Raw genomic sequence first — 24,152 nt, forward strand, 5'->3', positions numbered from 1 at the left:
AGTTGATCAGCCAATTCCTCCACCACTTGCCCCTCTCCAAATTTCCAGGTTCTTACTGTCTGTGAGTTGCCATACGATGATGGTGAGTTGCCAATCAAACTTCCTCCACATTGGACACTGTCTGGATGTTGGGAGAACTGGTCATTGTTCAGGTCCCCATTCCATACCTCCTCCAGCACAGCTCATTCCCTCCCACACTGGATACCCCTTTCCATGCTGCCCACTTCCCTGGCTGACATGTGGCATCGTCCCTGTCAGGACAACTCTCCTTCACAGCTGACAGCAGTTGTGTCCAGAGAGGGAGAGCACTGTCATGTTTTCCATGACTTTGTCAGTGCCCCCTTCCCCAGAGAGGGATCCCAGCTGCCTGGCTTCCATGCCCACTAAATCCAGGCTGTGGGCCCCGTTATCCCAGCATGGCAGCAGCCAGGTGATGCTGTGCTCGCCTGGACAATGGCTGAAATCACCTAAAGAGGGTCAAGGTGGCCGAGCCCCCAATACTGGGGTTCCTGTGCTGGATTGGAGCTGAGTCCCTGTCCTGATGCAGGAAAGTGGTGCTTCGAAAACCCTGGTTCCAGCACCGGATGGTGATGTTTGTCCCGACCTCCACATGTTCCTCAGGGAAATGCTGCATGGAAGGTATTTGGATCTATGTATAAAGTGACGGCAGTGCTGGGACACGGCCCCACAGCACTATACCTCCTTTTTTGTACATTTACTCCTATTCTGGGACTCCCCGCCACCACACAGCTGACGTTTGCTGTTCAGGAAACACCAAACTTCCTCCAATGTCACCGCTGCCCTATAGGACACCTCCCTGAGGTCACTGCTCCTCTGTGCCTACCCCAAAGATCTATCGGGTGTTCCACAAAATATGCACCTCCCCCCCCCCCTTTTGTTTTTACTCCCCCCCAGAATGTGCCCTCACCCTCAAGTAGTGTCCCTTACCCTAGATGGTGTCCCCACCCCATCACAAAGGACAAAGGGCCTCTGCAGGGGTGGCCCCCAAATGCGGCCCCACCCTTGCCCACATAATCTATGGGGCGGGACCCAGCTCCCCACAGACACTGAGGTGAACAGAGGAGGTGAGCACACGTGGGGGTCCTGGTGGGCTGAGGGATGTGGGCTGTAATGGGGCAATGGGGAAAAATGGAGAGTCACGGGAGGGATATGGGGTCAGGGGACTATATGGCAGGATGTGGGGTTGTGGTTGTATGGGTTGGGCATACAAGATCACGGTGCTATATATCTTGATACAAGGCCACCAGGCTGGATATGGGGCAACCAGACAGGATATAGAGCTGTGGTGAGGGCTGTGGGGTCATAGGTCTATGGGGCAGGACATGGATTTGTGGAGTACAGGGAGGGTTTTGGAGAGGCATCCAGCTGCACGCTTAAAGACTGCCTCCTCCAGAAAAGAAAGGAGGGTAATAGTCATAGGAGACTCCCTTCTAGGAGGAACTGAAGGCCCAATATGTCGGCCTGCCCCCACCCGCAGGGAGGTGTGCTGCCTCCCTGGGGCCCGGGTCAGGGATATTTCTAGGAAACTTCCTAGTTTGATCCGCTCCTCTGATTATTATCCCTTATTGATAGTCCAGGCTGGCAGTGATGAGGTCACTGACGGAAGCCTGAGGACTACGAAAAATGACTTCAGGAGACTGGGGAGGTTAGTTGAAGGAGCAGGCGTACAGGTAGTATTTGCCTGTATTCCTACAGTGGCAGGGAAGGATTCTGAGACGTCCAGAAGAACACACCTTACAAACATGTGGCTGAAAGGCTGGTGCAAAAGCAAGAATTTTGGGTTCTTTGATCATGGGGAGGTCTACTTGGCACCTGGCCTGGGTTCGGCTGATGGGTCTCACCTGTCTCGAAGGGGGAAACGGATCCTTGCCCAAGAGCTGGCAGGACTTGTAGAGAGGGCTTTGAACTAGATAGGAAGCGGGTAGGGGATAAAACCAGGCCTGCTAGAGATGAGCCTGGGGGAGCGGCACTGGGATTAGGGACGAGGCGAGGGGCTCGGCTGAAGTGCTTCTACACCAATGCACGCAGCATGGGCAACAAACAAGAAGAGTTGGAAGCCATGGTGCGGCAGACAAGCTATGACCTAGTTGCCATTACGGAAACATGGTGGGACTGCTCCCATGACTGGAGTGCTGCAATGGATGGCTACAAGCTCTTCAGAAAGGATAGGCAAGGAAGAAGGGGTGGTGGTGTGGCTCTGTATGTTAGAGAGTGCTTTGATGTTACTGAGCTTGTGGCTGGGGATGATAAGGTTGAATCCCTATGGGTAAAGATCAGGGGAAGGGCTGACAAGGCAGACATCCTGGTGGGCGTCTGCTATAGACCTCCAAACCAGGATGAAGAGACAGATGAGGTGTTCTATGAGCAGCTGGCAGAAGCTGTGAGATCGCCAGCCCTTGTGCTCATGGGGGACTTCAACTTCCCTGACATATGCTGGGAATTCAACACAGCGCAGAAGAAGCAGTCTAGGAGGTTTCTGGAATGCAGAGAGGATAACTTCCTTATGCAGCTGGTCAGAGAGCCCACGAGAGGAACTGCCCCTCTAGACCTGCTGTTCACAAACAGGAGAGGTCTGGTGGGAGATGTGGAGGTTGGAGGCCATCTTGGACAGAGTGACCATGAAGTGATAGATTTCTCGATTCTTGGTGGAGCCTGGAGGGGGAACAGTAAAACTGCTACCTTGGACTTCAGGAGGGTGGACTTTGAAGTGTTCAAGGGACTAATAGGGGGAGTCCCCTGGCATTCAGTCTTAGCGAGTAAAGGGGTCCAAGAGAGCCGGTTGCTCTTCAAGAAGGAAGTCTTAAGGGCGCAGGAGCAGGCAGTCCCCCTGAGCTGCAAAATGAGCCGACGGGGAAGAAGACCGGCGTGGATGAATCGGGAGCTATTCTTGAGGCTCTGGGAGAAAAAGAGAATCTACCGCCTGTGGAAAGAGGGACAGGCAACTCAGAATGAATACAAGGAAGTCATTAAGATGTGTAGAGGTGAAATCAGAAAGGCTGTTGATGTGGTCGACCTAGGCTTCAGCAAGGCCTTTGACACTGTCTCCCACAGCATTCTCCTGCAGAAGCTGGCAGTCCATGGCTTGGATGGGTACGCTCTTGGCTGGGTAAGGAGCTGGCTGGAGGGCCGGGCTCAGGGAGTGGTGGTCAATGGAGTTAAATCCAGCTGGCGACCGGTCACGAGTGGTGTTCCCCAGGGGTCGGTGCTGGGGCCTGTCCCAGATCTTTCTTGATGACCTGGATGAGGGCATTGAGTGCACCCTCAGTAACTTTGCAGATGACACCAAATTGGCTGGAAGTGTGGATCTGCCTGGGGGTGGCGAGACCATTCAGAGGGATCTGGACAGGCTGGAGGGCTGGGCTGAGGCCAACGGGATGAGGTTCAACGAGACTAAATGCCAGGTCCTACACTTCGGCACAACAACCCCAGGCAACGCTACAGGCTTGGGGCGGAGTGGCTGGAGGACTGCATAGAGGAAATGGACCTGGGGGTGTTGGTTGATGCTCGGCTGAACATGAGCCAACAGTGTGCCCAGGTGGCCAAGAAGGCCAATGGCATCCTGGCTTGCATCAGAAAGTGTTGCCAGCAGGAGCAGAGAGGTGATGGTTCCCCTGTACTCAGCTCTGGTGAGGCCGCACCTCGAGTACTGTGGCCAGTTCTGGGCCCCTCACTGCAAGAAAGACATCGAGGCCCTGGAACGTGTTCAGAGGAGGGCAACAAAGCTGGTGAGGGGTGTGGAACGCAGGCCATATGAGGAAAGGCTGAAGGAGCTGGGAATGTTCAGCCTGGAGAAGAGGAGGCTCAGGTGAGACCTCATTGCTCTCTATAACTTCCTGAAGGGAGGTTGTAGTGAGCTGGGGATTGGCCTCTTGTCTCGTGTCATTAGTGATAGGACCAGAGGGAATGGTGTCAAGCTAAAGCAGGGGAGATTCAAGCTGGTGCTCCTACCACCCCCAAGGCTTATCTCTTTGTGCCCTCACCTCTTGGGGACAGCGTGAGACTGGAGGTGGCACCCACACCTTCACCCCCAGCTAGGTACCAGCCCCCATTTGGGTGCCTGCAGTGTCACCCACAGGTGGCAGTATCATCACATCCCTTCCCCATCGCGGTGATGCTGAGGATGAAGGCACCCAAATCCCTTCACCCCTCAGGTGCTGAGCTGGTGTCCCATGGGAACCTGGTGATTGCAGTGGTGAGGGGCTGTGCTGCTGTCCTCGTTTTTGCCCTTGGCATCTTCTTTGTCATCGATGCCTGCAGCCTCTGGATACAGAGAGATGAGAGTCCGGGTGCTGACGTGGGTGCTGGAAGACCCCATGTATGCCTCTCCACAAGGCATCTCATCTTTGGGGTGCACTGTGTGGGTTAGATACACATTCCCTATTTTGGGCTCCCTGATGCTCTCTTCCCCTCTCAATGATTCCCAGATCTTTTCAAACCCAACACCTTCAAGTCCCCACCAGAGCCCCCAAATGCTTCCCAATCCCACCAAATCCCCAAATGCTCATCTCTAACAACAGTACCCTTTCTTTGCCCTCAAATCCCTTAGCACTCTTTCATACATGCAAATCCTTCCTGATCCACCCCATATCCAACATCAGCGCTGTGGGATCCCCACATCTGTCCCAATTCACCCCTCTCCTACAGATCACCTTCAAGCCCCCTGACTCCCATTCTGTCCAACGTACATCTCCTATAGATTCCTTCATAGACCATTACCATCTCTGTTCTTTCTCTCTTCCTTGACTGTCTTATTAAACAGGTTTTTCTCTCAACCTCTGAGTTCCAGATTATTTGTCCTCTCATCTTCTCCCCCATCCCTCTAGGAGCAGTCAGTGAATGATGACAAATGCCTTTCTACATTTTCAGAACAGCCTTTCTCATCACTTGAGCAGATATAAGCAGAAGGACGTGATTACAAGCTCAAGAACTGAATGCAGAGGAGCCTCCTCCTAGTCAGCAGTCAAATCTTCAGTCCGTCTCAAAAAATCTCCATCCAGTCCCTAAACACTGTTCAGCTCCAAAACACCCTCACCACCCCAGTATCTACATCCAGCCCCAAAAAGTCTCCTCCACCCACAAAATCTCCACCCACTTCCCAAAATCTCCATCCCCCAGAAATTTCCAGCCACACAGAAATCTCCATTCACTCCCAAATTCTCTATCCAGCTCCACAACCTCCATCCAGACCACTAATACTTCGTGCATCCCCAAATAGCCATCCAGACCCCAAACACAAAATCTCCCTTCACCTCCAAACTCTCCATGCAGACCCCGAATCTCCACCTATCCTCAGATCTAAGCCTCCCTGGATTCTCAAGCCCCAAATGCCCCTCAGAACTCACTGGGACTCTCAAATCATAATGAGACACTCCAACACCCTACTTATGTCCCCAAAACTGAGACACCTTCGACTCCCAAGCCCACCCTCCCTGTTACCCAGTCTTACCCACAAGAATCCCAAATGCCCCAAATCTAACATCCCCAAATCCTTACCAGTGAGGCCCATATCATTCCCAATCTCACCAAATCCCTCAAGGATCAACTCTAACCCCCAAATCCTTCTTTATCATCCTCAAATCCCTTCTCACCCACTGGCACACAAAATCTCTCCCAAGTTTTAGCACTGGTTGGAAGGTGGTGAGCAGCTGCGCTGAGCATCGCTTGTTTTGTAAATCTATAAATATAATCACCTGTCATGGTTTTATGATTTTTGGTTACTGGCATTCCGCATCATAACTTCATGTGGCACACTGAGAGTGAAAGAGCTAATGCTCCAGTTCCATGGATCGTGGATAGTTCCAGACACCTGGTTCTCCAAAGAGAAGAAGAACTGCACACCACGCACCCCAGAGGACTTTGTGCTGTTCTGTTATCCGTTGTCCATTCAGAGAAAGAAAGAACTGTTGGCAGTTCATGAGCTGTCCTCTATTTCCCTTTCTGCTCCTCCCAGCAACGTGTGTGCTCCCTAGTCATCTCAACTTCAGCATTGGAGTAAGGCCTTTGGTTTTGGACACACTCCCATTCTATTTGATGTATTAGCTTCAATTTCAGTTATATTGTATTACACTGTACTGCAAATGTGTTACATTGCATACTGCTATCTTTTCTGTTAGTAAATTACCTCTTCTCCTGAGATTGTTGCTACTGTTCCATCTCCCAACCTTTTCCCCATTATTCCCTTTCCCCTTTCCCAGGGCATGGGTTCATGGCTCCCCCCACAACACCAGTGACAGAACCAGGCCAAACTGGCCTGTGTACCATGCATATTGCCATTACTATGATTTCTCTCTTCCTTTTCTGCCCTAGTAAATTGTTTTCTATTGCAACCCATGAGTTTTGCATTCTCTTGGTTGATTCTCACACAGTGCACCAAGAGTGGGGTCAGTGAGTGAAGGGCTGTGTGGTGCTGAGCTGCTGGCAGCTGACAGCACTGCAGTCCTTGTGGTACCAAAAGTGGGACCCAAAGGGTGCAGATCCCGACGCACCACTGAAGCCACGTGTGCTGTGTTTGGCATCCCAAGGGGAACACCACACGAGGCACGTGCTGACAGAACTTTGGGGACAGTCAGTGACACTTGAGGGGTGATCGCCTGCGTGGGACACACAAACAGGGTCTGTGTGCAATGCCCTGTGTGTGTCAGCCAATTGAGGACAAAGCATTGTCACCACAAATGGGGGAAATTTGTCACGAGGTGGTGACATCATGGCATCCTGTCCCCAAGGGGAAATGAGATTGCCTCTCCGGCCACTTCCTGACCCCACTGCAGTCTCTCTGTCCCAGAGCTGCTCCTGCCTCATGGCAACAATGGCGCTGGCCCTCATCCTGGGTGAGTGACAATGGGGACGTGGTGCCACGGGGGTTGGTGGCCAGGTATCTGACCAGGACCGTGTCCCTTGCAGGTTGGTGGCTGGTGGCAATGAGCAGAGCACGGCATTGTGAGTATGGGGACAGAGGAAGAATGGGGAGAGTGGGAGGGGAGTGTGTTCAGGGTGCCATCAGAGTTGCAGGGGAGGGTGTGCAGGGACAAGGCTGACTGCTGTCCCCTGTCCTAGTGCCCAGACCCTCCCTGTCGCTGCACCCCAGCCAGGAGGTGTCCCTGGGGGACACTGTCACCCTGCGCTGCCACCTGCCCCGAATGCGTGCCTGGGTCCAGCTCTGGTTGAATGGAACTCTCAGATCTGACAAGCAAAAAGACAAGGAGCAGGATACAGCTGAGTTCTCCTTTGCTGTCACAAACCTGGAAGATGCAGGGACATATCAGTGTCGGTACCAGGTGTCAGAGCCACTGTGGACATCAAATAGGAGTGAGCCCGTGGAGCTGGTGCTGACAGGTGAGGGCACTATGGACACCAGCTGGCCCTGGTGTCTTCTCCTCCCTGCATGCAAACCGCAGCTTCCCCCAACTCGGCATTTCCCTGAGCCCAGGGAACATGTGGCAATGGGGACTGATGTCACCACCCACCGCTGGAATGGGGGTCATGGTGGCACATTCCTCCTGCACACAGCTGAATGCTCGGACCCTATCCTGTGCCAGGATCCCACTGGGAATACTGTGGGTGGGGTACAGAAACCTTCACCCATTCAGGGGGGACTCTGGCCTCTGCCAGCACCAGTACAAAATCCTACAACCCCAAGGATCACACATTTGTGTCCTCACCCCTAGGGGGCAGCATGATGATGGAGGTGACACCCACACCTGCAACCCCAGTCGGGTCTGAGACCCCATTTGCACGCCCCCAGTGTCACCCATGGGTGGAACTGTCCCTGCATCCCTGCCCTGTGATGTTAACACCCAAACACTTGCACCCCACAGGTGCCCAGGGGCGGTCCCATGGGAACCTGGTGGTGGCGGTGGTGAGGGGCTGTGCTGCTGTCTTGGTCTTCAGCCTGGGCCTCTACTTTGTCCTCGATGCCCGCAGCCTCTGGACAAGGAGAGATAAGAGCCCTGGTGAGGAAGTGGTTAAACGGTTTCCATCCCTTAAAGATCCTCTCAAGTGCCCTGCCTCCTCTTTCTGTCCTCAGTTGAATTCCCCAAGTGCCCTTTTCCATTCCCTACAGATCCCCCCAGGTGTCCCCTACCTGTTCTTTGATCCCCTACAGATCTTTAAGGACCACCAAGTATTCCATCGAGACCACGTATCCTTCATCTTTCAACTTCCTCTTTTTGATGCAGTTGTCACCCCTGAAATGCTTAAGTCAATGTCAATCAAGGTAAGTGTCTGTGTCAGTGGACCCCAAGTCCCAGTTCACCCCTTGGGGCACACAGAGAACATCACTATGGAGACCCACACCCTTCCCATGAGGCCCACAGATGAACCCCAGCCTCATATGGCTTACTCTGACATTTATGTGCCCCACATCTATCCAGCTCATGGGAAATCCAAATCTGCATTGAGGAGAACCCTCAGCCCACAATCCTAAGTCTCCAGACCCACACAAGCCCTCCAAGCCTTAATCCCTCCCAGAACATACAGGCACATACAACTTGAGAAGAGCGGACCTAAATGCACCCACACAGAATCCCAATGACCCATGGGGAATATAAAAAAAAAAAAAGCCCCTCTATTCCCCCGGTCCGTAGGTACCCCAAGACCATAGCTGGACCCCAAATATCCCCCTTGCAGACCCCCCCGGTACCCCCGCAGAACTCCAGACTCACCCTCATGGTCACATCCCCCTCATACCTTCACCAGAGGCCAACCCTCAGCCCACCCATCTTGGGGAACCCCATGGTAGCACCCCACTCTCCTCCTGTATCTCCAGGTGCCCCCCAGGGACAGCGAGGATGTGACTTACGTCGAGATGCCAGCTGCCATCCCGTGCTCCCAGACTCCCAGTTCCCCCACCGCCAACCAACCCCCCGTTATCTACACCACAGTGAGCACTGAATTACCGTGCTGATGGGCCTCCCAGGTGCCTCATTTTTGGGGTGTGTGGAAGGGGACAGACCTCAAGTTCCCTGCTTGGGACTCCCTGATGTCCTCTTCTTATCTCAGACCAGCTGATCTCCCCAAATCTAACACTCCCAAATTCTCACTGGTGCATCCAAAATACTTCCCACTCACACCAAATCCCAAATGCTCATCTCTTACCCTAAAATCCTTCCTTATCCCCTCAAGTACCTTAACACTCCCTGAGACGTCCAAATCCTCTGCTGTCCTGTCCCAGACACCACCACCTGACACATTCCTGAGACACCCTTATCTGTGCCAGTCTTCCCTTCTTACGGAAGTCCCACAGAATGTCCTTTCCTCTCCTTCCATCTCCTACAGATTTCCTATAGATTCCATGTAGACCCCCCAAAATCCCTTGCCTCCCTTTCTGCCCTGGTTGTATCCTTGGTCTTTGGGTGTTGAGCAACTCCTTTGTGCATCACTTGCTTTGCAGAAGTATATACATCTATCTGATTAGCAGTACTGTTATTTCTCGCTTCCTTTTCTGTCTCAGTAAATAGATTTTATCTCCACCGATGAATTCTTCCTCATTTTCTCTGGTTCTCTCCCCAGACCCACTGGGAGGGGTCAGTGGGAATAAAAGCTGTGTGGTGCTGAGCTGCTGCTGTGTGACAGCACTGCACTCCTTGCAGTCCCTCCCTCCCTCCATGCACAGGACGTGACACTCACCTGGTGCAGCTGTCAGATCCCCTCAGTGTGGGAAGGTCTGGTTGTGACCTCCCAGCTCTACCCCAGGAAGGCTCCATGCCAGAGAGGTCCGAGCAGGGACAAGCCCTGGCTGCCTGGGAAATGCCGGTGTTTCAGCTCCCCTGTTCCCGAGGAGCTGAAAAGGTGCAGTGGCTGCCCTTCCCTCCTGAGAATTGGTTGGGCTCAGAACCACCCAGTGTGTGCTGTGTTGGGAGCAGCACTGCTGACAGCCCAGAAGGAGAGGCTCTGCATTCAACACCCTGCTGATGGAAGGCTGACATCCTGGCAGGAACCACGGACAGCCCTGCAGAGCCAATTCACTGCTGAACGGAATGCCACTCGGCGATGCTGTGTGGTGCTGTCAGAACCAGCAGATGAGGAAATCATTCTGTGGACTGAATTAGAATGACAGGAAGAAGGAGTGGACTCCTCTCCTCTCCTCTCCTCTCCTCTCCTCTCCTCTCCTCTCCTCTCCTCTCCTCTCCTCTCCTCTCCTCTCCTCTCCTCTCCTCTCCTCTCCTCTCCTCTCCTCTCCTCTCCTCTCCTCTCCTCTCCTCTCCTCTCCTCTCCTCTCCTCTCCTCTCCTCTCCTCTCCTCTCCTCTCCTCTCCTCTCCTCTCCTCCCCTCCCCTCCCCTCCCCTCCCCTCCCCTCCCCTCCCCTCCCCTCCCCTCCCCTCCCCTCCCCTCCCCTCCCCTCCCCACCCCTTCCCTCCCCTCCCCACAAAAAAATAATAATAAGCAAACACAACCCAAACTCTGCTTCTTAAACCCGCAGACCAGTGTGAGCATCAGTCAAGCTGTGTCCTGACAGATAAATAACCTTGGTGGTCATTAAAAACAAAACAGCAGGCATGTTTGGCCTGACCTCACAGCTGTGTCACTGTCCTTCAGCCCTGATGTCAGTGCTGGGTGCTGTGAAATTATCAAAGGATTTGCAACATCACTGTCAGCAAAACCTTGTGCCCAAGAGCTGCTTCTGCTGGAATGGAATAAAAGAAAGGTAAAACCTTCCAGCAATGGGAATCCTGGCACCCAAAGGACGGACAAAATACCCCAGAATTGCGAATCCTACCAAAAAAGGCAGGCAAAAATACTCTAGAATGGGTATTTTTAACACCAAATCCAGGATAAAACACCCCAGAAGCAGGAATTGGCCTTCGAATTGAGAATTAAGCCCTCCAGAAGCATAACTATAAAACTGTGCAGAAGAAGAAATCCTCCCCAAAAAGTAGCACAGACCTTTGTAGAAATAGGGATCCTGCCCCAAAAGGCAGGATGAAATATTCCAGACTGGGAATCTCCTTCCAGGAGAACAGGAGAAAACCATCCAGAAGTGGGAATCCTCTCTCAAACGCAGATAAAACCTGTCACAAATGACAATTTTCCCCAACAGTTGGGATAAATACATCCACAAGCGATAATTCTACCAGAAATTAGGGTAAAAATGTTTGGAAATGGCAAATCTTCCACCAAAGGTTGGTTGAAACTCTCCAGAATTGAGAATTATCCCCAAAAAAAGGAATAACAATTTTCAGAGGTAGAGGAAGGGAAAAACCTTCCAGAAATAGGAATCCTCCCTCATGAAGCAGAATCTAACACTTCAGAATCAGAACTCTCATCCAGGAAAGTGGGATAAAACGCTCCAGAAATGGGAATTATGTCCCAACTTCACTGTGGGCCGGGTGCTGGTTTGGGATGTGGAGCTGGAGATGCGCACATGGGAAGGGGACGTGTGTGTGCTGTAGGGACAGACGTGGCGCTGACGTGGGGCACATGGTAAGGACACACGGACACACGGAGGGCCTGGAGAGTGCAGGCACGGGGAGCACATGTGCACCGTCCCTCTCAGGGGGTTTGGAGGCAGGTGAATCTCTCTCTGTCTCCTGAGTCACACCTCTCCCAGCCAGCAGGGACAGATACTGCGATGGAGTCAGCCAAGGCTCAGAGCAGGAATACACGTCCATTTCCTGAGAGCTTCTCTTCAGAGCACTGCTTTGGAATGAAAAACTGTCCACAAAGTCTTGTTGCTCACCTCCCGCATTCTTTACCGGTCTCAGAAAACATGCTAAGGACACCCATGTGCAGCACTGTGCACATCTACTGGTGTACACGCGTGATGCTGCAGACACCAAGGAATGGAGTTAATCACGGAGTGCACATCTGGGTGTAACTGTTGTGCACATGTGACGGTGAACACATGTGACACACAGGAACACATGCAGTGATACATGCATGCAGTGCACACGTGACGGTAAGCACACACAACACACCTGCACTGTGCACGCTGGCAATACATGTGAGCACATAACACACACGTGTCTGTGCACACGTATGGAGGCATCAGTGATGCCTCCCAACTGCTACCTCGGCGTAGATAACAGAGGGCTGGGGGTCAGCGGGGGGGTTGAGGGGCGGAGTGCTGGGGGTCACAGCTTGCAGCTCCATGTAGGTCAGACCCTCGCTGTCACTGGAAGGCACCTGGGACACAGTGGGAAGGCAGAGTGTCAACCTGGGGGTCCCCAGTGTCCTTTGGGAGGGACACCGCGTGAGTGATGTTTGGGGTTCTTCCTACACAGTGTGAAAGTGGCCCATGGGATCTGAGGGGTATTTAAGTTTTGGAGGGGCCAGGGGAATCTGAGGGCTCAGATTTGGGTGTCTCCACAATGCGGATTTGGAGTTCCTCATGGTCTGGGTTTGGGGGCTGTCCTTAACATTAAGGCAAACCATATGAGGCTGTGGATCCCCTGGGATCCCCATGGACAGGGTTTGGGGCTGTGAATGGGATCAGGACATGTTCCAAGGGTCAGGCCGGAGTTTGGGGTTCCCTGACCTGGACACTTACCTGGAATTCCATGTCCTCAGGCCTTTCTGCAGGGGTGCCTGCATCAAAACAAGGAGGAGAATGGGATGGGGCTATGGGGGTAAGTGGAGACTTTGAGAGGATCAACTGAGAAATAAAGACGCTTAAACCCTTCCCCACCAGGGCACTCATCTCTCTGTATCCGACGTCTGCAGGCACCGAGGAGGAAGAAGACAACAAGGACGAGGATGAAGACAAAGGCAGCAGTGCAGCCCCCAGCCACTGCCACCATCAGCATCCCATGGGAACTGTCTGCAGCACCTGTGGGATCCGGGTGTTTGGGTTATCACATCCTCAACCACCACCTCTATAGGGACAGGAGGTGACACAGCCACTCATGGGTGGCACCAAGGGTACTCAAATGGGGTAGAGACCCACCCGGGTGTGCAGGTGTGGGTGTCACCTCCAGAGTCACGTTACTCCCAAGGGGTGAGGACAGAAAGGGGTGACCCCAGGGGCGGTAGGAGCACCTATAGGTGCCACTGTCAGCTGGGGTCACCCCAAAGATGGTGAAGGTGGCTGTGCCCACCACATTGGAGTCCTGGCGTTGGATGGGGGCTGAGTACCCATCCTTGTGCAGAAGGAAGGTGGCCCCATAGTCCTTGTTCCAGCACTGGATGGTGACATTGGTCCCCATCTCCACACATTCCTCAGGGCTCAGGGAAATGCTGGGTGGGGGGAAACTGCGATCTGCATGAGGGAAGGGACAGCAGTGGGACACGGTCCTGTTGGGAGCAAGCAGAGCCATCTGCTGTCCCCAGTGCCCTCACCTGTCAGCACCAGCTCCACAGGATCACTCTTCTCTGAATCCACTGCTGACCAAGGCAGCCGGTACTGACACCAATATCTACCTGCGTGCTCCCGATTTGTGTTCAAGAAGGAGAAGTCTGCAGTGTCCTGCTTCTTGTAATTGTAATTGCGGTATGTTTGATGCCCTTCCTGGTACAGCCGGACCCAGGCAGCCAGCTGGGGCAGGTGGCAACGCAGGGTGACATTTTCCCCCAGTGACACCCCCTGGCTGGGGTGCAGTGACAGGGAGGGTCGGAGCACTAGGACAGGGGACAGCAGTCAGCCTTGTCCCTGCACACCCCCCTGTGTACCTCTGCTGGCACCCTGACAATGCTCCCCTCCCTCTCTCCCCATGCTCCCCCCATCTCCATACTCACGATGCTGTGCTCTGCTCGCTGCCACCAGCCACCAACCTGCAATGGACACGGTTCTGGTTCCACACAGGGCCTCCAACCCCCTTGGCATCACATCCCCATTGTCACACACCGAGAATGAGGGCCAGTGCCATTGGTGTCATGAGGCAGGAGCAGCTTGGAGACAGTGAGACTGCAGTGGGGACAGGGAGTGGCGTTGGGCTGCTGCCAGTTCCTCTTTTGGACAGGATGGTGTGATGTTGCCAACTGATGTGGCAATCACAGCCCAAACGGGAAGTGGCACGTTGGGGTCCCCAGAAATGTTGTACACATGGAGCTGTGCAAATAGTCCCCGCTGGTTTGTCCTTTGCAGTTTGTCCGGGCTTGGGTGTCACACACAAAGTTCTGCCAGCACGTGGTCCTGCACTTTTCCCCCCATGGAATCCCAAACACAGGACATGGCTCCAAAGGGGTGTCCCCCATGGAATGTCACATGTGGTCCCCAACACATCCAGCTGGCTGTCCCTACGCACTTCAGGTACCACACTCCGTCCCCACTGTGCTTTCCTCCACCATCCCCACTGGGGGCAGTAGCAGGGACCTTTGGGGATGCAGTGGCACCACGCAGGCATAGGATGTGCTATGGGCACACAGGCACAGTGGAGCACACGTGTGGCACAGACATGGATCAACTCTAAGGAAATGTTTTGGCAGTAAGGAGTAAGAGTTTTGGCAGAGAAGGAGCACACGTGTTACACCAATGCGGTGCGTACCTTCTAAGGACACACTTGTGCATTGCTGTGGTCACACACAGGTTTACAGACATGATCTCACACACAGATACACAAAGGCAAGGCGTTACACAAGCAGTACATCTGTGTGTACATCTATGCAGTATATTTGCAAAACACAATTGTTCACCTCTACTCATTGATTCCCAACCCATCCCCGAGCTGCACCCGCTCACCCCATGCAGCTCTCCTCAGAGTTCCATTTCTCACCCGATGCCATATGGTGTGGGAGATGCCTTTGGCACTGCAGGTCAGCTGTCCTGGTTTGGTCCCCTCTCAGCTCCTGGTGCCCCCCAGCCCCTTGCTGGCAGCACAAGGCAAGAAGCTGAGAAACGGAACCACTCTCAGCTCTGTGCAGCACTGCTCAGCATCAGCTGAACCACCTCTGTGCCATCAGCATTGGTTTTCTGAAGCCAAAACTCACGGGACACAAGGAAGCAAATCAGCTTTATCCCAGCTGAAACCAGGACAATACCCCGCCATGTTCCATACAGCTTACATCAGGCTCAGGTCCCACTGTTTCCCATGCAGCCTAATTAACCACCATCTCCTATCCTGTGTTTCAGTACACATACACACACAGCATTTCCGCGGTCCCTTGGTCATCCCTGTGAAGTGTTGGTGGAGCTCATTGAGTCCATGGCTTTGGGCACCATCAGCAGCGCAGGGTGCGCTTGGTGGCTGTGACTCGTGGTGTTCACCAGGGGTCGGTGCTGGATCTGGTGCTGTTCAACATCTCCATCAGAGACCTGAACAAAGGGATGGAGTCCACCCTCAGCAGGTTTGCAGGTGGCACAAAGCTGGGAGGAGTGGCTGACACACCAGAGCTCCGTGCTGCCATTCTGCACCATTGGGTTGGGCTCTCTTGAGTGGTGTGCAGTGACTGGACGAGGGGCAGTGGGCACAAACTGGAGCTCAGGAAGTTGCATCAAATCATGAGGAAGAACTGCTATACTGTGTGGGAGACCGAGCACTGAAACAGGCTGCACAGGGAGGTGGTGGGTTCTCTTTCTCTGCAGGTAATTAAAAGCCACCCGGATGCTTTCCTGTGCAACCAACAGCAGGGAAACAAGTTGAGCAGAGAGGTTGGATTTGGTGAACTCCAGAGGTCACTTCCAACCCCACGCCTGTGGGACTCTGTGCTATGACCCGACTAAGAATCTGGGCTAACCACAAGGCCTGTGGCAGGGGTTGGATCAGCCAGTGTTTGATGGAGGGATTTAAAAATGTCCATCAACACTTGGCACTCCTGTGGAGCAGAGAGTGCCCGTGTGAGGAGTTCCCGCGGTGAGGGTCCTGCAGTGCCAGAGTGATGGCACTGCTGAGCACAAGGAGCACATGGCATCCATGGCCGCTGTCACACGAGCACACGCTGCAGACAAACGGGCAGAAGCATCCAGAATTGCAGGGCAGCCCTCAGAGGCGAGAAGCAGCGCCAGCGCAGTGAAGGGAACAGCCCTGAGAGCTGTGATGGATGGCACCGAGTGAAGGAACAGCTGAGCGCTGTGAGCAGCAGCTCTGAGGCTGCTGTACCGCTGAGAGCAGTTGTGTTGGAACACGCTCTGCTCACAGCTGTCGGGATCTCCACCCTTCGGGCCCCACATTGGCCACCAAAAGGATTGCGGTGCTGTCACCCAACAGCTACTCAGCAACACACAGCCCTTCCAGCACTGACCTTTCTCTTTGTGGTTTGCCAAGAGAATCAGACAAAAAAAAAAAAACAAAACACAATGGTTGAGACAAAATCTGTTTACTCAAACTGAAGAGGAGTAGAGAAATAATTGAGAAATTGAGAATTACCAGTAATGGTAATAACATTTTAATGCTTGCTTAATCAGAGATGCTCAACCCAACTGCCCACCACTCTCTGACCAATGCTCCAACTTGGGAAGGACTTGCAGTCCCAGTGGGTGTTAAGAGATTCGAGGAGTACAAGGAAGGATTGTGGGGTTAGAAGTGAGCATTTAGGTATGTGGTGTCATTGGGAAGTGTATGGGGTACAGTGGTGAAAATTTGGGGATTTTAGGCTGGGGGCATTTGGGATTCTGGTGGCTATGATTGGGAAACAGGGGACATGGGTTTGGGAGCCTGGAATTGCTTAGTTTCAGGGATCCGATGATGTTTTTGGGGTGTTTCCTTATGGTTTGAGTGTGCCCATGAGTTCTGTGGGTGTTAAGGACTAGGGGGTGTGGGGAGACCTAGATCTGGGGACTCAATAGGTGTGGTACTGGGGGTGCATTTTGTTTGTGGGTTTCACTATGGCCCATTGGACCGGGGGGCTGTGCAGGAGATCTGGGGATTCCCTGGTGCTTTGTTCTGGCTGCAGTCTATATAGGTGCTATATTCTCAAGGCTGGGGGTTCCTAAATGATCTGGGTGTGTGTAGGGCTGGAAGAGCACCAGAGGGGCTGGAGGATTACATCTGGAATTCCTCTCATATATCCCATGGGCTGGATTTGGGGATGCACATAAAGACTGAGTCAGCCATATGAAGCTGGAAATCCCTTGGGATCCACATGGACAGGGTTTGGGGTTCCAGGTAGGGTATGGGTGTTCTCCAGGGTCAGGTTGGGGTTAGGGTTTCCCTGACTCAAATACTGTCCTGGAAATGAATGGACTCAGCCTTCCCAGTGGAGGGGCACCTACATCAAAATGGGGAGGGAAATGGAATGGGGGTTATGGAGAACACCAAAGAGCACGAAGGGCATCAACAGCGCATGGAAGTGGAGGCAGGGGAAAGTTAAAGGGATTGACCCATGTGTACGGGATGGAAGATGAGGAAGGACACACCTGGAGGGAGGTGTAGAGATTGAAAAGAATGGAGGGAGATTGGAGGGTATATACGCTATCAGAGAGGAAGCGGAAAACAATTGGGTGTGATCTAAAGGTGCTTTATTGAGTGCCAAAGTGATCCAGCTGTCTTCCCAACCAGGGCTGTCATCTCTTCGTATCCAGAGGCTGCGGGTATCGAGGACAAAGTAGAGGCCAAGGCAAAGACGAGGGCAGCAGCACAGCCTCTCACCACTGCCACCACCAGGTTCCCATGGGACCTCCTCTCATCACCTGTGGGGTCCAGCAGTGTTCATGTCCCCATCCCCGGACATCACCTCCATGATGACGGGATGCAGAGACACTGCCAGAAATGAGAGACACAAGGGACACCGACATGGGGCCTCAGACCTACCTGGGGGTGCAGGTGCAGGTGTCACCTCCAGTGTCACGTTGTCCACAAGGGGAGAGAAAAGAAGGTAGAAGCCTCCAATGCAGTAGGAGCACCTATAGGTGCCAGAGTCGGATGGGGTCACCCCAAAGAAGGTGAAGGTGACTGTACCCCCAGCATCAGGGTTCTGGTGCAGGATGGGGGTCGAGTGCCCGTCCTTGTGCAGGAAGATGATACCCCCATACTCCTGGGCTTGTTTAGCTTGGAGAAGAGAAGGCTCTGGGGGGACCTCATTGTAGCCTTACAGCACTTGAAGGGAGCATATATACAGGAGGGTAAGAGCTGTTTAGGAGGATGGATAGTGATAGAACAAGGGGGAATGGTTATAAACTGAGACAGAGACCCTGCACATAGCTGGGGATTTAAACTCGATGTTCATTGTGGTCCTTTTCAGCCTAGCCCATTCTATGATTCTATGATTCTACGATAAGCAGACCCATGGCTTCTGCTAGATGTTTATCCCAGTGTCTGAATGTTCCACCGCCCATTGCTTTCAGCATGGTTCCCAGCAGTCCATTGCATCACCCGATTTTCCCATAAGCTGGTGCATGACAGGGATGTGACATACCCACTCAGTGTCACGGTCTTTGGCCCACGTGTTTAGGAGGGTGTTTTTAAAATGAGTTCCATTGTGTGACTCAGTTCTGTCTGGGGTTCCATGTCACTGTGCACACATGCTGGATGCAGGCGTGCAGCCCCTCCCATCCTGCCCAACGTAAGCAGGTAAGCTTCTATATTTATTAAATGATTACACGCATATTCATAATATTTCTAAGAAAAGGGGTGGTTATTACAATTACTTCAAGGTATTCATGACAATAGCCCACACCCATTCTACGCCCCGAACTCCACCCCTAATTCATGCTTCTACACATGCGTGGTGCCTCCTGGTGGTCATCCTGGTGCTCATGGGGATGAAGGCAGTCTATCTTCCTTGCAGTGTGCTTCTGACCCTGGTGTAGTTTGAGGAAGTATTCTGGCTTCAACTAACTCAGTTTCTAGGATGTGGCTCCTTGCACCAATCAGCAGGCTCTTTGGGTTACGGTTGAGGTCCCCCACATCTTTCCCATTCTTTGCGCTCAACTACTTTCACAACATAACAAATAAGCCCTTTCTTCACCCTTGCTCCTCATCCTCACTAAGCCCAACCCCTTCTCTACCTGTTCAGGGCACTCTCCACACACACTCACTCTCAGCTTCTCTCACACCCTGCCAGATTCTCCCTGCAGCTTGGCCGGCTCGGTGCTGCTGTACGGGGTCTCTTTGTGATCCTCCCGGTGGGTTCTTCATCCTCATGCTGATGTTCAGATGGAATGAGACGGAGAAGGCCAGGGGCAGATTTATCCTCATCTCTTGATGCTGATTGCTCACAACTCCCTCTCGTTCCCTCCCTGGGCTGTCGCACTCCTTCACCACATCCACCCCTCCAAGTCTGCAGCTGCAGTCTGCATTTGACGCTCTGTCACAGAAGCATCATGCAGATGGTTCTGCAAACTGCGCTGAGCTATCTCTGCTGCAACCACTGCTTTCCCTTGAATTATAGCTCAGATTGCAAACTCCTTATCACTCCTCTTAGTGACTCAGTTCCTCCCTCCCTTTGGCCCTTAACACATCAACCTTCCTGCGTTGCTATCAGAGCAGCATTTAAAGCTCCACAAAAAACACGCTCTGCTTTACAAGCTCTACATCTATGCTCCATTGCCAAGTCCTGGATCCGTGGATCTAGAAAGTGGATCTCCTGACACTCCGTGTCTCCACTGCAGACTCACTGTGCCTAAGGTGATCCTGCCTCATGGCACCAATGGTGCTGGCCCTCATCCTGGGTGAGTGACAGTGGGGACGTGGTGCCATGGGGGTTGGTGGCCCAGTGTGGGACCAGGACCGTGTCCCTTGCAGGTTGGTGGCTGGTGGCAGTGAGCAGGACACAGCAACGTGAGTATGGAGACAGGGGGAGAATGGGGAGAGAGGGAGGGGAGCGTGGTCAGGGGGCCGTCAGAGGGGCACAGGAGGGTGTGCGGGGAGAAGGCTGACTGCTGTCCCCTGTCCTAGTGCTCCGACCCTCCCTGTCGCTGCACCCCAGCCAGGGGATAGAAGTGGGGGACAATGTCACCCTGCGGTGCCACCTGCCCCAGCCAGCTGCCTGGGTCCAGCTCTGCCAGGAAGGAGGTTTCACCCCCTGCATGAAGAAGTACAACGTTCAGGACATGGCCGTGTTCTCCTTTGCTGTCACAAAGTGGGTGCACACAGGGACATACCGGTGCCAGTACCGGGTGTCAGAGCCAGCAGAGACATCAGAGAGGAGTGACCCCGTGGAGCTGGTGCTGACAGGTGAGGGCACTGGGGTCCGTGGGAGGCCGTGAGCTGTCCTCACAGGCCCAAGTCCTATCCATTTTCTCTCCCATCGTGCAGATCACTGCTTCCCGCCACCTGGCATTTCCATGAGCCCCAAGGAACGTGTGGGCATGGGGACCAACATCACCATCCGATGCAGCAACATGTACCAAGGGGCCACCTTCCTGCACAAGGACGGGCACTCAGTCCCTATCCAGCAGCAGGACCCTGATGGTGGGGGCACGGCCACCTTCACCCTCGTTGGGGTGACTCCAGCTGACAACGGCACCTATAGGTGCTCCTACCACCCCAAGGGCTTCCCCTTTCTGTCCTCTCCCCTTGGGGACAGCGTGGCACTGGAGGTGACACCCACACCTCCAATGGCAGAGTCCCATGGGAACCTGGTGGTGGCAGTGCTGAGGGTCTGTGCTGCTGCCCTCATCTTCTGCCTTGGCGTCTTCTTTGTCCTCAATGCCCGTAACCTCTGGATACGGAGAGATGGGAGCCCTGCTGGGGAAAAGGTTAAATAGATTTCATCTCTGATTCGGATTCCATATGTTTTCTACCTGTGCTTTGCTCCCGTATACACACCCTCAACTCTCCTCCACCTCCTCTTCTAACCTCTATAAACCCACATTGCTCTCCCCTGCTGCCAGTTCCATCTCCTATTAATCCCCACTCCACCTACCTCGGGACATCCCAGTAACTCCCACCCAGCTCCACTCTCCATTTGGATGCAGATGCCCACTCCCAAATGCCTGAGGCCATGCAGTTCCAGGTCAGTGTCTGGGTCGAGGGACCCTCCATCCCAACCTGCCCCCTCAGATCCCATACCAGAACCTTAATACCTGCTGATGTGGACCCTAACGGACCCTCAGTTCATATGGTTACCCTATTAAGTGCACCTTCCAATAAGAACTGAGATTTATGGAACTGAAAATCTACATCTTGGGGACCCCACAAATGCTAATCTTCACTAAAAAAGTCCCAAGGAGACATCAAACCTTGCAATGGGACTCCAAAACTACATCTGTAGAGAACCCCAATTTCTGATCCATGAGAAACCAAATCTGTGCTACCCAAAGACCTCCAAATCCTGCACCCTGAATACCTCCAAACAGATTAAAGGGACTGCCAAAAAACCACCCTTGGGGATCCCCATTTGATGAATCCCAAATACACATACAACAACCCCCCCGGAACTCATCTTTTAGGACACCCACCCAAACTTTTTACACCTTGTGTGTCTCCCTCTCAACCAGATTGAGGACCCCCATGGTGGCTCCCCACTCTTCCTTTTGTAGCTCAGGTGCCCCTCAGAGACAGGAAGGGTCTGACATATATCGAGCTGTGACCCCCAAACCCCATTATCTGCATCGAGGTGGCTGCTGGGGAACTCTGCTGATGCCTCCCACAGTGCTTCATTGTTACGGTGCACTGAGGGGAACAGATGCCACATCTCCTGCTTGGGGCTCTATGGAGCTCTGTTCTCCCTGCAGACTCCACAAATCCCCTAATTCTATCACTCTCCGATTCTCACTGGTGCACCACAAATACTTCCCAATCACTCAAAATCCCCTTTTGCTCATCTCTTGCCTCAACCCCCTCCTGATCTCCCCCAGATATTCTAACACACACACGCACCCTACATTCTCACTGGTGAATCCCAAATTCCTTCCCAATCCCACCAAGTCCTTAAGTGCTCATCCCTAACCCCATAATCTTTCATTATCCCCCCTCCAATAACTTAACATTTTATGAGATCCCCAAATCCACCTCAAAACCCCACCACCATTCCTTTAGAAACCCAAATTCTTCCCACTCCACACCACAACCCCACCACCTGCCTTGTGAGACCTTCACAACTGTGCCAATCCAGCCCTCCCCTATACACCCCCCAAAGTTTCCCCTGCCCCACATTCCATCCCCTACACATCACCAGTAGCCCCCCCAAGTGCCCCCTGCCTCCCCTGCTGTCCTGGTTTGAGAGTAGGATGGTGGGTGGTGAGCAATTGTCTCGTGTAACATTTCCATGCTTAATATTATCATTGCTGTTATTTCTGTCTTGCTTTTTGGTCTTAGTAAATGATTTTGATCTCAATCCAGGAGTTCTTCATTTGTTCTTCCTATTTCCAATCTCCCCTTCCCTATTAGCAGTGTGAGCCCCATGAGGCTCCAGCCCTCTGCTCATCTTGGTGGCCATCCTCTGGATGTGCTCCTGCAGTGCAATGTCCTTCTTGTGCTGGGGAGCCCAGATTGGAGGCAGTATTGCAGGTGGGGTCTGACGAGAGCAGAGCAGAGGGGCAGAATCACCTCAGCTGGTCACGCTGTTCTTGATGCAGCCCAATGTGCCGCCCTCTGAGTTAGAGACCACAGAGAGCTTTGCTCTCCTTCCATAGTCAGGAGGACTCCCAGTCCTCAGTAGGCCTAGTGCTAGTACCACTCGTTCAGGAGATTCTCCACACACATTTGGACTCAGTTTCTCTAGCAAGATTCCTTCCTGCTTGATGGCAAGGGGGTCTGTTTTGTGGTCATCCCCAGAGGTTGCCCATCCTCATAGTGATATTCTGTTTTAATGGAAGGGTGAATGTGAGGGGCGGCTTTATCATCACGTCTTGCTTTTATATCTCCCATTTCCTGCCATGGGCAGTCACAGGCTACTTCCAGCAACACACTCCTGTTCCATCCCTGGGCTGCCACACTCACTCACCACATCCTCCCCCTCCAGGTCAGCAGCTGCTATCTGTAACTGATGCTCTCTCACAGAAGCCTCATGCAGATGGTTCTGCCAGCTGTGCAGTGCTATCTCTGCACCCAAGCACACCTTTGGCTCAACTTCCAGTTCAGCTGGCAAACTCCTTATCAGCTCTCTTAGTGACACAGCAATGGTCTGACAGATGTTGAGCTGCAAGCTGCAAACCTTCTGCCCCAGACACACAGTGCCTCCAGTGCCCCCCAGCACCTCTTTTTCGACTCCAGGGTGAGTTCTTGAGGAGCCCCGCTGATGGCCCCTTCCCCCACCTGTGCCTCATTAGTATGGTACAGAGTTAAATGACCCCAGATCACTTTCTTGGGACTCCCTGGTGTTCTGTTCCAACACCCATTCCCCATATTCTCTCAAATCCAACACCCCTAAATCCCCACTGCTGTACTCCTAACACTTCCCAGCCCAACCAATTCACGGAACACTCCTCCCCAACATCACAATCCTTCCTTATGTCACTAGAGCACCTAAACATCCTCTGTGAACACCAAATCCCAAAGTCCTTCCCTTAATTTATTACAACCCCATTAGATACCCACTGGCTGTTTGGCATCCCATGGAGGACACCATGCAAGGACACACACTGGCAGTCTTTTTGAAAAGCATGAGACACAGGAGGAGTGACAGCATGTGTGGGGCATCCCACTGGTTTCCGTGTGTGCCACCACAACATGGGAACCACAAAAAACACACCAGGAGGTGACGTCATGGCTTCCTGTCCCAGAAGGGGAAAAGAGAGTGAATCTCCAGGCACAGCCTGTCCCCACTGCAGTCTCGCTGTCCCCAAGCTGCTCCTGCTTCATGGCACCAATGGTGCTGGCCCTCATCCTGGGTGAGTGACAGTGGGGACATGGTGCCATGGGGGTTGGTGGCCAGATTCTCACAGCTCCTCGTCCCGATGCCTCTTGAACACTGCCAGAGGTGGCGACTCCACCACCTCCCTTGGCAGCCGTTCCAGTGCCTGACCACTCTCTGAGAGAAGAAGTTCTTCCTTAAGTCTAAACTAAACCTCTACTGATACAACTTGCAGCCATTTCCCCGCGTCCTGTTCATTGCCTGGGAGAAGAGGCAAAACCCTCCTCACCACAACCTCCCTTCAGGAAGTATAGAGTGCAGTGAGGTCTCCCGTGAGCCTCCTCTTCTCCAAACTGAACAATCCCAGCTCCCTCAGCCGCTCCTCATAAGACTTGTGCTCCAGACCCCTCACCAGTTTCGTTGCCCTTCTCTGGACACGCTCCAGGGTCTCAATGTCTTTTTTGTAGTGAGGGGCCCAAAACTGAACACAGCACTCAAGGTGTGGCCTCACCAGAGCTGAGTACAGGGCGATGATCACCTCCCTGCTCCTGCTGGCCACACTATTTCTAATGCAGGCCAGGATGGTG

The 24,152-nt window shown here is 53.1% G+C and overlaps 4 protein-coding genes across 7 annotated transcripts; 3 read left to right on the forward strand and 1 right to left on the reverse strand.

The window, feature by feature from the left end:
* The first annotated feature begins 935 nt into the window (after positions 1-935).
* Positions 936-4,062, forward strand: LOC149914140 (uncharacterized). The gene is made up of 2 exons (XM_090127751.1): positions 936-3,826; positions 3,908-4,062. Exon 1 carries the CDS (start codon positions 2,051-2,053, stop codon positions 3,251-3,253), a length of 1,203 nt encoding a protein of 400 aa, XP_089983877.1. The 5' UTR covers positions 936-2,050; the 3' UTR covers positions 3,254-3,826; positions 3,908-4,062.
* Positions 4,063-6,505: 2,443 nt separating this feature from the next.
* Positions 6,506-9,488, forward strand: LOC149914141 (leukocyte immunoglobulin-like receptor subfamily B member 3A). 4 transcript variants are annotated; one of them, XM_090127839.1, is made up of 6 exons: positions 6,509-6,848; positions 6,922-6,957; positions 7,075-7,353; positions 7,836-7,970; positions 8,196-8,233; positions 8,786-9,488. In XM_090127839.1, exons 1-6 carry the CDS (start codon positions 6,725-6,727, stop codon positions 8,921-8,923), a joined length of 750 nt encoding a protein of 249 aa, XP_089983965.1. In that variant the 5' UTR covers positions 6,509-6,724; the 3' UTR covers positions 8,924-9,488. The 4 variants fall into 4 exon arrangements, with proteins under 4 accessions (XP_089983967.1, XP_089983966.1, XP_089983965.1 ...); XM_090127841.1 differs by lacking the exon at positions 8,786-9,488 and having other exon boundaries at positions 6,506-6,848; positions 8,081-8,196; XM_090127838.1 differs by having other exon boundaries at positions 6,511-6,848; positions 7,836-8,233.
* Positions 9,489-11,425: 1,937 nt separating this feature from the next.
* Positions 11,426-13,898, reverse strand: LOC116238695 (osteoclast-associated immunoglobulin-like receptor). The gene is made up of 6 exons (XM_090127817.1): positions 13,690-13,898; positions 13,294-13,572; positions 12,902-13,213; positions 12,644-12,784; positions 12,506-12,543; positions 11,426-12,141 (listed from the first exon to the last, which is right to left on the reverse strand). The coding sequence occupies exons 1-6, from the start codon at positions 13,775-13,777 to the stop codon at positions 12,004-12,006; spliced, it is 996 nt and encodes a 331-aa protein (XP_089983943.1). The 5' UTR covers positions 13,778-13,898; the 3' UTR covers positions 11,426-12,003.
* A 3,723-nt stretch (positions 13,899-17,621) lies between these two features.
* Positions 17,622-22,368, forward strand: LOC149914142 (osteoclast-associated immunoglobulin-like receptor). Its single transcript, XM_090127504.1, has 4 exons — positions 17,622-17,703; positions 19,455-19,607; positions 19,725-20,003; positions 20,085-22,368. The coding sequence occupies exons 1-4, from the start codon at positions 17,622-17,624 to the stop codon at positions 20,534-20,536; spliced, it is 966 nt and encodes a 321-aa protein (XP_089983630.1). The 3' UTR covers positions 20,537-22,368.
* Positions 22,369-24,152: the final 1,784 nt, after the last annotated feature.

The sequence above is a fragment of the Phasianus colchicus genome, chromosome 31 (genome assembly GCF_987193195.1).
Source record: "Phasianus colchicus chromosome 31, bPhaCol1.hap1.1, whole genome shotgun sequence".
NCBI lineage: Eukaryota > Metazoa > Chordata > Aves > Galliformes > Phasianidae > Phasianus > Phasianus colchicus.